This window comes from Chelon labrosus, assembly GCF_963514085.1.
Source record: "Chelon labrosus genome assembly, chromosome: 18".
Lineage (NCBI taxonomy): Eukaryota > Metazoa > Chordata > Actinopteri > Mugiliformes > Mugilidae > Chelon > Chelon labrosus.
The window spans coordinates 6858271-6870635 of record NC_140351.1 but is presented as its reverse complement, the minus strand read 5'-3'; the positions used below and the strand labels follow the sequence as shown (position 1 = coordinate 6870635).

Sequence of the window (12365 nt, the reverse complement as noted above, 5' to 3'; positions counted from 1 at the left end):
TAAGCTTCTTCTTTTGTGATTTAGAAAATAAAACATGTTTAATGAAAACCATTTCAACTTAACAGTTTCCAGTGATTACAAGTTGTATACTATACATTTGGTGCATTTGTTAATCAATAAATAATCTGTTGTGGTAAGACATCGTGGTGAATTATCATGAAGCGGTTCCTTCCTCTTCGTAGGCTATAGCTATGCCTCTCCTTCCCTCTACTGCCTTCACAACAGGTGTCTCCCCCAACTTCCGCTCTAAGCCACGCCAGCTTCGACCTGCCAGAAAAGACGCTGAAAGAAAAAAGGCACAAGTAGTAGTAGCTATTACACACTCTGCATCATTTATTTTGAGAAATGATCAACATCCACAAAGAGTAACGATTCCTTTACTCATGCTCATTTTGTTTAATAAACGAATACATTTCTGAGTGCCCCCTACCTGCTGAGTTTGTGTTGGCTACAGTCATCGTCTGGTTCCTCAGGACCACGGAGGACCCATACGCCGACTCCACAGGCTCACTGCTCAGCAGATTATGGCTCCGCAGAGCTCCGGTGATTAATGAAACGTCGGTGTCATCATCCTCCTGCTCCTCCTGCTGCTGATCAGCCAAAGGCACGTGACTCTGTCCACCTAGAAACAGTTTGAAAAGGAGGATGTTGGAGACTTCAGCAATGATGACAGCCGCATGTAATAAAGAGCTGCAGTCGTATTAGAAACTTACATTAATGTAAAAACATTCAGTGTATCTACAAATACACATATCAGGAATGGAATTAATAGCTCCTCTGTGGATCATCCCACAGATACTTGATCAGTTTGGGATCTAGTGAATTTGGAGGCCAGGTCAACACCTTGTGCTGTTCGTTATGCTTCTTTGAGTTGTTCCTAAAGTGTTTTTGTGTGTGTGAATCCTGCTGGGGATGGCTGCTGCCATCAAGGAGTGTCATTGCTATGGGGTGGGGGTGCCTGGTCTGGTCTAGGTGGGTGCTACATGTCTAAGTAACAGGTCCGAATGTTTCCCAGGAGACCACTGAATTGTCAAAAGATGGTCAGTATTATTTACGTCTCCTGTCAGTGGTCATAATGTTGCGGCTGATCGGTGTATATGCCTGAAATTCCACACTAACGAGTCATTTAATATAGTTAAATAGTCCACTACACCAGCATAAACCACAATGCAGTAGAGCTGAGGTGGGAGTGTTCCCACGGTAACTGGTAAATACTCTTGTTTTAAATTGGGTTTGGTTGAATAGCTGAATATTTCCTTGTACCATATGTTTCATATTATTGCTTCGTATATTTTCTCCTCATCTATTTCTAATTTTTATGTAACATGTACTTTATTTTTTTCCATCGTCTTATTCACAGTGACCTTTCCCCCTAAACACTGTCTCACAGCCCCTGAACATAAAGAAAAGATTTCTGAATAAATCTCAATCAAACCTGGTAGGAGGGATCGAAAGTCTGTGACATATTCCTCCGACCACTCCCTCTGTTTGTTGCAGGCCACCTCCATCTCAAACGGCGTCACCACCGGCTTATAGAACTCACTCGAGTCCAGAAGCGAGTTCTCGGGACACGCAATTAACACGAAGATGTCAATTTCCAGAAAGTTCGCCAGCTTGGGCACGTTCAGCTTCCCCATGGCGAACATGTAGCTCTTCTTGCCGGCTCTGCGGATCGTCTCCTTCAGCTGCTCGATGATGGCGAGGTAGTCCGCCACCCCCAGGGTGCCGACCAGGATGCCGACCACTCGGGCATCCTTGGCCCTTTCTATGCCGTAATATCTCTTCATGAGAGCACGGTTGATGCTCACTGACTCAGTCCTGCCCTTCATTGTCACGGGGTCAAAAGAGCAAAACGAGCAGCGATTCCAGGTCATCATGAAGTTTCGCAGGGTTGCTCCTTCCTGGCCTACATAGAACATGTTGTAATCCGTTACGCTCGAGCCACTTTTCAAGGAGAACTGTCGTCCAAGCTGACAGACAACCTGGTGGTCGTCCTGCTCAGGGAGACGCTTTTTAATCCACCCATGACTGTAACACTGCTCCCCTTCGACAACAAGCTCTGAGGCGACGAGGTTTGGGTACTCTGGTGATAAGACTGCCAGGAGGTCATCTGAAAACATAAATATATACATGATAATAACAGAGTGAGGGATTACACACACATTATCAATCCAATGTTTTCACACATCTACATCTAAATAGACAAAAATGTTTATATATTAGATTTTGCTGGGTCCATTATTTGTTTTTCTATAGGACAACGACTACAAACACATCTCCAGGCTACGTTAAGGGCTTTTTGACCAATAAGGAGAGTGATGGAGCGCTACATCAGATGAACTGGCCTCCGCAATCACACGGCCCACACCCAACTGAGATGGTTTGGGATGAATTGGAGCACAGTAACACTGGAAACTCCTTCAAGATGTTTGGAAACCCACTGCAGGTGAGCACCTCGTGAAGATGACTGAGAGAAGAGTGTGCAAAGCTGTCACCAAAGCAAAAGGCGGTAAATCTAAAATCTAAAACATATTCTGCTTTGTTTAACACCTTTTTGTTTACTGTTTACTACCATATGTGTCCCCCCCCCCCGAGTGGGACGCAGAGGCATAAGCGGGTGGGACATGGCCTAAAAGGAGGCAAAGTGTCTGTGGAGGAATCCTTTGGCTGACAAGTGAATGAGGCTGTGTCTCAAATGGCGTACTTTCGTCAGTACACTTCGATATCATGCACTATGAGCACTATGCACTTACGTCCGTAGTGCGTAATTTTCAAAAAGGTAGTATCGTCTCAAATCGGGTACTACGCCTATACTTACCGGAAATGACGAATGACTTACGCCGTATTTTGATTTTGACTGCGAGCGTATATCGAGCAGCAATTTAATAGTACTACGTGTAAAACAGCAATATAGATCATTTTCATTAAATGTCATATTGTAACTTACATCTGTATGGACCTGTAAAACTGCTCCACCACTGCTTCCAAATCACTGCCGCCGATATCAGCCGCCACTATCGCAAGTTTGAATTGGGTTGATAGTCCCTCCCCTTCCGCTTCGTAGTCAAGATGGCTACCGTTAAGGGTGGAAAGTGTGCAGCGTTCCACACTCAGCTTTTTGACCGTTATGAGTACACCATCCGGGTACTTGCAGTGCACTTCGTCTCGTTGGAATTTTCAGTGTGAACGCACTCACGTACTCAAATTAGGTATTGTAAGTGCAGAAGTACGCGATTTGAGACACAGCCTGAGAGTCAGGCGGGTCGGAAGCAACGAAATTTGGTGGGCTTGTATGCAGTCTTCCACAGATGCCACTGCCTCAGTCTGCCACTAGAGGGAGTCATGGGCTAAAGACTAGGAGAAAGCTGGGTCTGCCAACTGAGTAGGAGATAGGACTCAAATATTTACACGTCACCAGTAGCGCCCCCTATAGACCACATTGCACAAAACTTGGGCTTGTAAGGAGTCATCCACAGATTATTATTGTCACGTATTATCCACGTAGTGTAAGAGCACATTTATATACCGGCCTAATACTATTTCAAAAAACATATTTATTCATTTTGGTCACTTACCAATAGCGTGAACGTAGTTGACGTCATAGAGGACGACGATGTGACTCTGTGTGTCGGGGTAGAGCTCTCTGAAGGAGGAGGCGCACGTCTCCACGTCCACAGGTCGTCTCTCAAAGATGTATTTCAGAGGCAGACGTTTGGACGGGCTGAGGCAAGCGCTGCCGTAGTGCACGATGAAGTCAGCTCCGACGTGCTCCGCGGCTACCTCGTCCACGCAGCAGCTGCACAGGAGAGTTATTATAAGTGTACATAAAAATATAAAGCCTGAATACAGTGAAGTTGTATGTGTATGAATCAGCTGGCAAAAACCTTAATACTATAACAATGAAGGAGGCTGTGTCTTCATTAAACTTGGTGTGTTACCTGCCATAGGATGTATCTCCCAGTATATACGACTTGGCGTCAGTGTTTCTCTCAATCTCCTCCGCTATCGCAACTGAATCCACCAACAGCTCGTCAGGAAACTGCAGAGCAACCTGCAAAACATGTTGACACAATCAGAATAAAAAATGTTTCTGCATGACTTCAGCTGCTTTGACTGAGCAATTATTTAAAAGATATTTTAAAGTGACGTCCCCCACCTTTTTGAACAGATGCTCACGAATGAAGTCGCAGGTCTCCTTTATCTGATACAGCTCGTCAAGTTTGTCCACGGGAGTGTTTGTCTTCGCCGTGACTTCCACCACACGCTGAATTACGGTTTCCGAGCTGCTACTGAACGCATCAGCCATGATTGGAAAGAGGAAAACACTCAAAATTGCCTGAAACAAAACAAAGAAACAAACAAAAAAACAGTAAATTATATTTAGCAACTTGATTAATGAAGAAAAGCATGTCTAACATTTATTAAATTATAAATAATAAAAAAATATGGACACAATTATTGTTTTTTATGTAAGTATATTTTCTCAACAAAAAAACACTGCTTTTTAATCTTATTTTTTGTTAAATATTTGTTTAAAAACTAAGCCAAACACCAGACCACATTGTTAATACTAAGCTGCACTAGTGTCTTACTACATAACAACAAATATCTTGTATTTTACCTGCTACACAGTAGCTGCCTGTTAGCTTAGCTGTTAGCTTAGCTGCTAGCTGATTTGACTGAGTCTCCCCGTATTTTTCCAAAGAAAAAAACATAATAATATATTTATGGCGTTTCGTACTTACATTACCACAAATACACCATAAGCATCGTAAGAGTACACTTGTAAAATCTTCTTTGACAGCAACACACGTGTCGTCAGTTAGCCGCAGCAGTTCCGCTGTAAACACTTCCGGTTCACTCGTTTTTCAAAATAAAAGCCAGAGTGAACTTGACAGTGACGCACTGTTTACTTTTGCTGACAAAACTTACCTCATGGGAAGTTTCTCGTTTCCCTTCATCCAAAAAAATAAGTTTCTACAAACATAATTCACATTTAACGTTCCTTGTTAGCGTACTGCTTGAGAATAATAAGTATATTTTGAAATCCAGACGTAAAACGGTAAATATGTGTCTGAGACTGAATTTCATACATAATAACACAAGTAGAAGCAGAAACATAATTTGTCAGCACAAAACTGATATTTATTGACAGTTATATTCAGTTAATAAATATATGTGTCAAAGAATCTTACAGACATTTCCGAAACCACAAACTAGAAAGATAAGAACCTGTAAAATATATGTGACGATACAGTGGAGGGGTCAAGCTTCTTCTGATTCAGCTTGATATATATACACATATAAAATATTTACACAACATAAAAAGCTATCCTCCCCTCGAAAACAAGAGTTTAGTTCAGAAGTACACTTGTCAGTCAATCAACGTTGTTCAAACACTGAAACAGCTCTGGTCACTGGTGATGGTCACTGCTGAGGTAACTTGAGCAAGCACCTAAAACCCCAAAACTTCTCCACAAATTCCTTGTGTACATATATACAGTACATAGCAAATAAAGTTGACTTGATGTGATGATCATCAGCCCAGTTCACATCCATATACGATAGAAACCCAAGACCACAGTGAGACATGTGAACACTGAACCTGGAACAGAGAAACATAATTTGCAGTTTCAGTACCACGACAATAACAATTTCTGCGATAGTCTTGTTTACTTTGTATTCTAGTAATGTTTTTGCAGCTACTTCTCAACTGTTTAAAAAATACACTTTTCTCAAATACTGTTGCATTTTTAGCCTTTTTGGTTTCAGTGAGTGTAAAGCTTGGTTTATACGTCTGCAACTGGTCCATGTGGAGCCTACGCCGTAAGGGGCTATGCCGATGATTACGGCACTAGAACGCTAGGCGGCAACTAGTCGGCTGAGTTGAGTAGTTATTTAAATTAAGCTTAACATGTCCGAATGACTCCACTTAGGTTTTATTTTCTAGCAATCACAACCTTGCGACTCGTTGATTGCACCTTTGCAACGGGGAAGAAACTTTCTGAGTGCCATGTCCTACCTGCAAGGTATTTTATAGTATCCAGTTTGTGAGCCTCCAACATGGTTTTCAAACCAGCCACTTCCGTGTCTATTTTCATGTTCGTCTGAGTCAAATGACGATCTTGTTCTGCACTCTGTAAAAGAAGGGAAATTAAACGCAGGCAATGGAGAAGTTCTACACCAAAAACCTACCAGATACCGTGTGCTTATAAGAGAAAGATAAAAGGTTTCGTCTTTTGCAAGATGCCATGCACCATGAGCCTCTACAGGTCAAGCCACAGCATTTCCATGAATGCATATTACTTGGATAAACAAAAAAAGATACACGATAAGACTCTGTAAGTGTCCTGCACTTATACAAACCATTTCAATAATCTCAGTTCGTGCTTCTAGAAGCTTCTTCTCATGCTCTGCTTTCTGCAAATAGAACCAACAAGAAAAATGTGATTAATTTCAGTAATGACGTGCCAAACATGATGATTCATTATGTTTACGAACTGATCTGAGTAAAATTCAGTGACAGCGACAACAGCAGCGTGATGCATTAGATATAGATGGTATCTCAAACCCTTACCTGTTCTTTTACTCTGCTTTTCTCCAAATTCATGTCCATGATTGTGTCTGAGCGCACTTTATTCAGTACGTCCTGCAATGCGGCAAAAGATGCACACAAAAGAAAGTCACAACACAACAGCTGGTTAATAAAACACCTCACATTAAACGTTTCTGCAGGAATATTTCTGTTAAATTCAATGAAATGACAACGCCAGGGTCGTCAAAGACGTTTTAAAAGTTATTTAAAAGTGCGAACACACTTACAGCAAGTTGGACTTTGAGCTGTAATAACTGGATCTTGAGTTTCTGGGAGAAATGTTAAAATAATAAGTCAGAAACATCTAGAAATACTAACACAAATGTACTGCACAGTCACTGCTCCTGACTAACAAAAAGAAAGAAAGTCAGTCATTTTAACAATTACAATGTCTTTATCTGACTGCAGCCCTCTCTGCATGGATTTGACTTCAGGGACCACAGTGGTCATCAGAGCAGCGGAAGGCTTAGATCCCAAAAATGTAATTTTGGAAAAAGATTTAGCGTCCTGGTAGACGTATTTACCTCATTCTCTGCCAGCAGAGTGGAGAACTCACTCTTCTCAAGGATGATCATGTCCTTCTTCACAGCTGCTATTTGAGACATAACACGCTGCAACATGATCTCCTGCAGAAATACATATAAGAGTTAAAAAGTAGTACTGTTGTGCAAGTTGCAGTTGTGCACAAAGGTCACATAGCTGTGTCAGGGGCCAAAAAGTTGCACTTGAACACACCACAAAGACTACAGCCAACAACCAGCTGATAGATACACTCCTGTACTCCTGTGTGAAAGGAAATAACTCTTCGGAGAAACTAGAAGAACTATTATTTTTTTGGGAAGCTAGGCAGAGCTAAGGTCATCCAGAGACCACAGCCTCTCCTGAATCACACTGATTTGTGTGCTTGAATGTTCAGGTTAGACAGAGAAGTGAACGAGAAAAGCTTTCTGTGTGCCCTTAGAACTTTGACATTTTGCTTATTTTCATGACTTCGGTCTTTCTTCTCGTGCTCAACAGCCAATCAGAGAGAGCTCTCTCATGACATGTTGCTGACAGGGGTCCTGCTAATGCCAACGGTGCAGGACACACCTGAAAAAGTAGGGTCATATAAAAAAAAAAAAAGTGACTGTCAGATTGGTATGTCACCGAGCTAACTTGCAAAGAAATATTTATTTACGCAACCTCTCTGTACTAGATCTTCATCAGGCAACTGTTCGCCGTGACCAAGAAAAATGTGCAAGTTATCGGTGGTTTAGACTTCTGCGTTAAGTTGACGCAGAAGCTACGGCGACAGCGCAGACCACTACGCAGACCCTAGCGCCGTAACTGACGTGCACCTCCCCCGAAATGTAACTATGCGCCGTGGCAACGCAGAACACAAGAGCTGTGATTGGTTCTGCTTTAGTATTTACAGCTGCTTCTCTATCTCCGCAGTTGTCAAATTGATTGCCGAAAGTTTCAGTCGCGTTCGCTGAAAGTGAAGCAGCAAGTAGAAACAAAAATGAACCCGACTGGCAAAAAAGACACAGCGCAGAGTAGTGTTTGGGTGGCGTTGTTACAGAGCGAGCCAGACTGACGAGTGCACAAGTATAAATGGCTCGCACCGGCGTAGGCTGCGTACGTATGATTCGGCGTCTAGGAGCCACAGTACCTTAAAAGAGCCTTTAGAGAGTTAAACGGGACTTCTTGAAAGATATTTGCGTTTCTTCAGTATTTACAAGACTAAAGAAACACATTTCTTACTAGAGTCCTTACAGTAGATGTACAATATGCAAACCTTCTTCCCTCAGTCTCACCTGCTGTACTTTGGTTACCATGTCACTATAAATGACATCCATGTTTGAGTTCGTCATCCTCACCAGCACTTTAACTATCACTTCAGCTTGCTGCGTAGTGAAACCTGTTGATGGGGAGAAAAAAAATATAAAATAAATAAATATTAATGAGAAAATTGAAGCCGGCAGGAACATATTAGAACTAACTGAAGAAGCCAAACCGTTTTCCTCAAAGAGTCGCACCACCGCATGCGTGTCGAAAAACATCTTCCGGCCCCCGGACTGCGGTACGCTTGGTTTCAGGTCGTACTGGAATGCTCTGACTGACGTACATATCTCTGAAATGAAGGAATGAATATTCAGGTTTCAGTTCCACCTGCACACTGATACTACACAGACATTACCTATTCTGTTTTGTTGCAGCTGTCATCAAGACATTAAAACCACGAACAGTATATTAATGTAAATTCTTCTTATTGCCACAAATTTAACAGTTTACAATAATACTTCACTATTTCCTACTATACAAACAGCATTAGGCCGTATATAGAAATGTTCTTTTATTTCGAAACAATTTAAAAGTTTATTGCCCTTTATAGCGCTTCAGATTTTGTATTTTAAGAGAAAATGCAATTAACAGATGCAGCTTTCATTTGAAATTACTTTCTATTAAGTTATTAGAGATGGTTTGTGAGTCATTTATATTTCAAAACACAGGAATAACACTCTGTGGGGTCAGACACCTGGAAAAAGGGGATGCTCAGAGGTATGTTATGTATACACAGTGTGTGTAATGTGGGCAGACGTTTACACTTAAAACAAGGTGGATTCAGTATCAGGGCTTGGCTTTAGAAATATTTAACACTCAGCTGAAAGTAGGCTCTGAATCAGGGTCAAAAACCGTCCCGCCACAGGGTCCAATCCGGCCCAACAGGGTGAATTTGCAAAGGAAGAGGAGAAGAAGAAGTAGGAAGGACGAAGAGAGAAAGAGGATGAGGAGATGGGTAAAGAGGGGAGAAAAGATAGGAAGAAGGAAGAGGTGGTGAAGAAGGAGGAAGACAAAAGGAACGAAGATGAAAATGAGAAAGAAGGAAGAACATAAAGGGGGAGGAGAAAAGGATGAAGGAGGAGGAAGAAGGAGAAGGAAAAGGAAATGAAGGAGAAGAAAGAAGAAGGAAAAGGAGCAGGAAGAGGAGAAGATAGGGAGGAAGAAGAAGGAGGAACAAGAGGAAATCGAAGAGGAGAAGACGAAGAAGGAAGGACGAAGAGGGAAAGAGGATGAGGAGATGGGGAAAGAGAGGAGAAAAGATAGGAAGAAGGAAGAGGTGACGGAGATGGAGGAAGACAAAAGGAATGAAGATGAAAATGTGAAAGAAGGAAGAAGATTAAGGGGTAGGAGAAGAAGCTGGAGGAGAAGAAGATGAAGGAGGAGGAAGAATGAAAAGAAAGAGGAAATGAAGGAGAAGGAAGAGGAAGAAAGAGGAGGAGGAGGAGGAGAAGATGGGAAGGAAGAAGAAGGAAGAGCAAGAGGAAATGGATAGAGGAGAAGAAGAACAAGATGGGAAAGGAGGAAGAAAGAGAAGGAAGAGGTGATGCAGGAGGAAGGGAGAACTAGAAGAAAGAGGAAATGAAGGAGAAGTAAGAGGAGATGAAGGAGGAGGAGGAGGAGGAGATATGGAACGAAGGAAGGGAAAAGGAAAGAGAAGACTAAAGTGAAAAATGTACATCTAAGTTTTAAATAAAAACGTCAACTGTTCCTAATTTGTCCACTAAGACTTGTGGACACAACACAAACCTGAGAGACACAGAACTAAACAGCAGATGGCAGCGATGTGCAGACATTGCACTTTATTTTTCTCGTAAAAAAATCAGGTTATTCATAAAATATTTTGTAAAAGGATAGCTGATTAAATGTAAACATCTTCATGGTGTACATCTTTGCACTAAAAACAAAGGGAAACTCTGACACCTCTGCTCTAGATGAAGACAGTGCAGATTTAAGATTAAAACAGGAACCTTTAGAGGACTTTTATTTTGACATTCAAAAGGGAAACAGTGACTCAAGTTATCCACAAAACGTTTTGTCATTAAAGTTAACCTTCAAGTGAATGGAGTGGAATATCTATCAATAGAACATATGACTGTCTGCATCTACTAACAGGCTTTATTATGACTCATTAGCGTCACATACATATATAAGAACCACAGTAGTGTCTGTTACCTCTTACGACCATGTGTGTCACCCCAGAGAGGTGCATCAGTCCAGGGGCTCGTCTCCCTCTCAATGGCGGCCTGTCCGTGATAAACTGGAGACACGCCGAGATGTTGACACCTGTCAAACCGGTCGAGGAAACTCTGGGAGGAGTCGCTCTGCAGTCTTTATTAAAATGGCCATACCACTTCTCTGGGTGGTTCAGACTAAAAAGTTTAAGTCGTGTCTGACACTGTTTTAGCACCATCGTGTAAAAGGTTTAGAAAAAGCCGGTAGTTCCGTCTGTGAGGAGGTTCAGAGTATTAACTGACTCTTTCCTGCCTCCATCGCCACTTTTCACCCAGTTTCTGTTTCTGACCCGCGTTCAAAACAGATGAAGGAACAACTTCCTGTCACGCCTTTCAAAATAAAGAACGTATATACGTCTTTTCATGTATGGAAACCCCTTTACGCCAAACTTTATGCATTTTGAAAAATTGTAAAAGTTATATTGAAATACGTTCTGTTAATACTTTCAGTGACAAACCAGACCAAATAATGAGTTAGCATCTCAAAACAATGAAAATGTTTCCATTTTCCATTTTTCAGTTCATGTTTACATCCCCATTTGCACGTCGATATTTGCATTAGTTATTTTATATTTTGTATTATATGTATCTTTTATATTTCTAAGATTTTTTTATTTTGTTAGGCATTTGGGTGGACGGCAAAATATTTCCCCCCTCCTCACCTACACAGCACTGCTCAACTAAGGACCTCAGTGCCGTATTGCTGTGAAATTTTACCCTGTAATTAGACTGTGCAATATATTTATCTTCCATTTATATTTTTATACAAAAGTCTTTATATGTTTACATATTCTATTTTTGTATAACCTGTTTCTGTAAGTATCTGTAAATCAAAAGTACAAGGAAACATGTTTCTACACTGTGCACATGAGAATAAACTCTTTGAGTCTTGTATGTTTTAAGGAGGCAGCATCTCCAAATAACGACTTTGAATGCCTAAACAATAACTTTCTATTTTAAATAAAATAAATTTTAATCCTGTAAGTCATTTAAATGACAAAGTTGATCAAATAATGTACCTCGAAAATCCTTTTTTCAAATTAAAGAGTTAGGGTCATCTCCAAATAATGACTCTGAATGTGTAAATAACAACAACTTAGTGTTGTGAAAGTGACAAACTTTTTCAAATTAAACATGACGTTGAATGTCAAAATAATAGTGTAAATTAACAAACTTTCTCACAATAATGTGCATCACTTAGCTTCTCTGTTGGTTTCACTTAATATTAAGATACTAAGTCATTAGTTTGGGAAAATTTCTCATTATTTTGAGATACTCATTATATTCAGATACTAACCCATTTTAAGACCCTAAGTCATTAATTTGTGAAAAAATTATCCCAGTTTTGAGACACAAAACTCAAAAATGTTCTCATTTTAATGACCTTCAAGATTGGATTTCTTTCTACAACATTGGCAGAAACTGGTTTTCACAGTCAGAGATACTGTCAAATTAATAGTGAACAGTCCTCTTCACTAGATGTTATGATTATTCAGAACCTTTTGAAAATTTACACCGCTATAGGTTATTCCCCTTAAAATTTGTTGCACGTATAAACAACATGCTGTTTCACCTACAAAATACAGGTTATGTGTAAATTACGTGAAACAGAATTAAGGAGCAATAGAAGCGAATTTCAAGGATTTTGAATGATTTCCGCTGTTAATGCATATGTAATTGGAAATCGCTGTGTGTTTTTATAATAATGCTATATA

At 40.6% G+C, this 12365-nt stretch overlaps 2 protein-coding genes across 4 annotated transcripts; both read right to left on the bottom strand.

Annotated features, from left to right (window-relative positions):
• Positions 1-10: 10 nt before the first annotated feature.
• dph2 (diphthamide biosynthesis 2) lies at positions 11-4843 on the bottom strand. 2 transcript variants are annotated; one of them, XM_084566103.1, is made up of 7 exons: positions 4746-4843; positions 4157-4336; positions 3939-4051; positions 3576-3796; positions 1436-2110; positions 431-622; positions 11-282 (listed from the first exon to the last, which is right to left on the bottom strand). In XM_084566103.1, the coding sequence occupies exons 2-7, from the start codon at positions 4304-4306 to the stop codon at positions 155-157; spliced, it is 1479 nt and encodes a 492-aa protein (XP_084422229.1). In that variant the 5' UTR covers positions 4307-4336; positions 4746-4843; the 3' UTR covers positions 11-154. The 2 variants fall into 2 exon arrangements, with proteins under 2 accessions (XP_084422229.1, XP_084422230.1); XM_084566104.1 differs by lacking the exon at positions 4746-4843 and adding an exon at positions 4622-4656.
• Positions 4844-5091: 248 nt separating this feature from the next.
• On the bottom strand, positions 5092-11027 carry mcur1 (mitochondrial calcium uniporter regulator 1). Of its 2 annotated transcripts, XM_084566804.1 has the most exons (9): positions 10592-11027; positions 8592-8708; positions 8392-8495; positions 7120-7221; positions 6823-6864; positions 6578-6649; positions 6367-6420; positions 6023-6137; positions 5092-5605 (listed from the first exon to the last, which is right to left on the bottom strand). In XM_084566804.1, exons 1-9 carry the CDS (start codon positions 10827-10829, stop codon positions 5550-5552), a joined length of 900 nt encoding a protein of 299 aa, XP_084422930.1. In that variant the 5' UTR covers positions 10830-11027; the 3' UTR covers positions 5092-5549. The 2 variants fall into 2 exon arrangements, with proteins under 2 accessions (XP_084422930.1, XP_084422929.1); XM_084566803.1 differs by having other exon boundaries at positions 8392-8708.
• Positions 11028-12365: the final 1338 nt, after the last annotated feature.

What these genes read in the sequence shown, in the direction of transcription:
- dph2 (XM_084566103.1), bottom strand. Translation starts at nt 4,306, where the DNA reads ATGGCTGATGCGTTCAGTAGCAGCTCGGAAACCGTAATTCAGCGTGTG. An exon ending in GGAGATACATCCTATGGCAG is followed by an intron (nt 3,797 to 3,938) that starts GTAACACACCAA and finishes TCTCCTGTGCAG; the next exon opens with CTGCTGCGTGGACGAGGTAG. An exon ending in CTTTCGATCCCTCCTACCAG is followed by an intron (nt 623 to 1,435) that starts GTTTGATTGAGA and finishes AACTGTTTCTAG; the next exon opens with GTGGACAGAGTCACGTGCCT.
- mcur1 (XM_084566803.1), bottom strand. Translation starts at nt 10,829, where the DNA reads ATGGTGCTAAAACAGTGTCAGACACGACTTAAACTTTTTAGTCTGAAC. An exon ending in TGGTAACCAAAGTACAGCAG is followed by an intron (nt 7,222 to 8,391) that starts GTGAGACTGAGG and finishes GTATTTCTGCAG; the next exon opens with GAGATCATGTTGCAGCGTGT. An exon ending in CTCTGCTGGCAGAGAATGAG is followed by an intron (nt 6,865 to 7,119) that starts GTAAATACGTCT and finishes CATTTCTCCCAG; the next exon opens with AAACTCAAGATCCAGTTATT.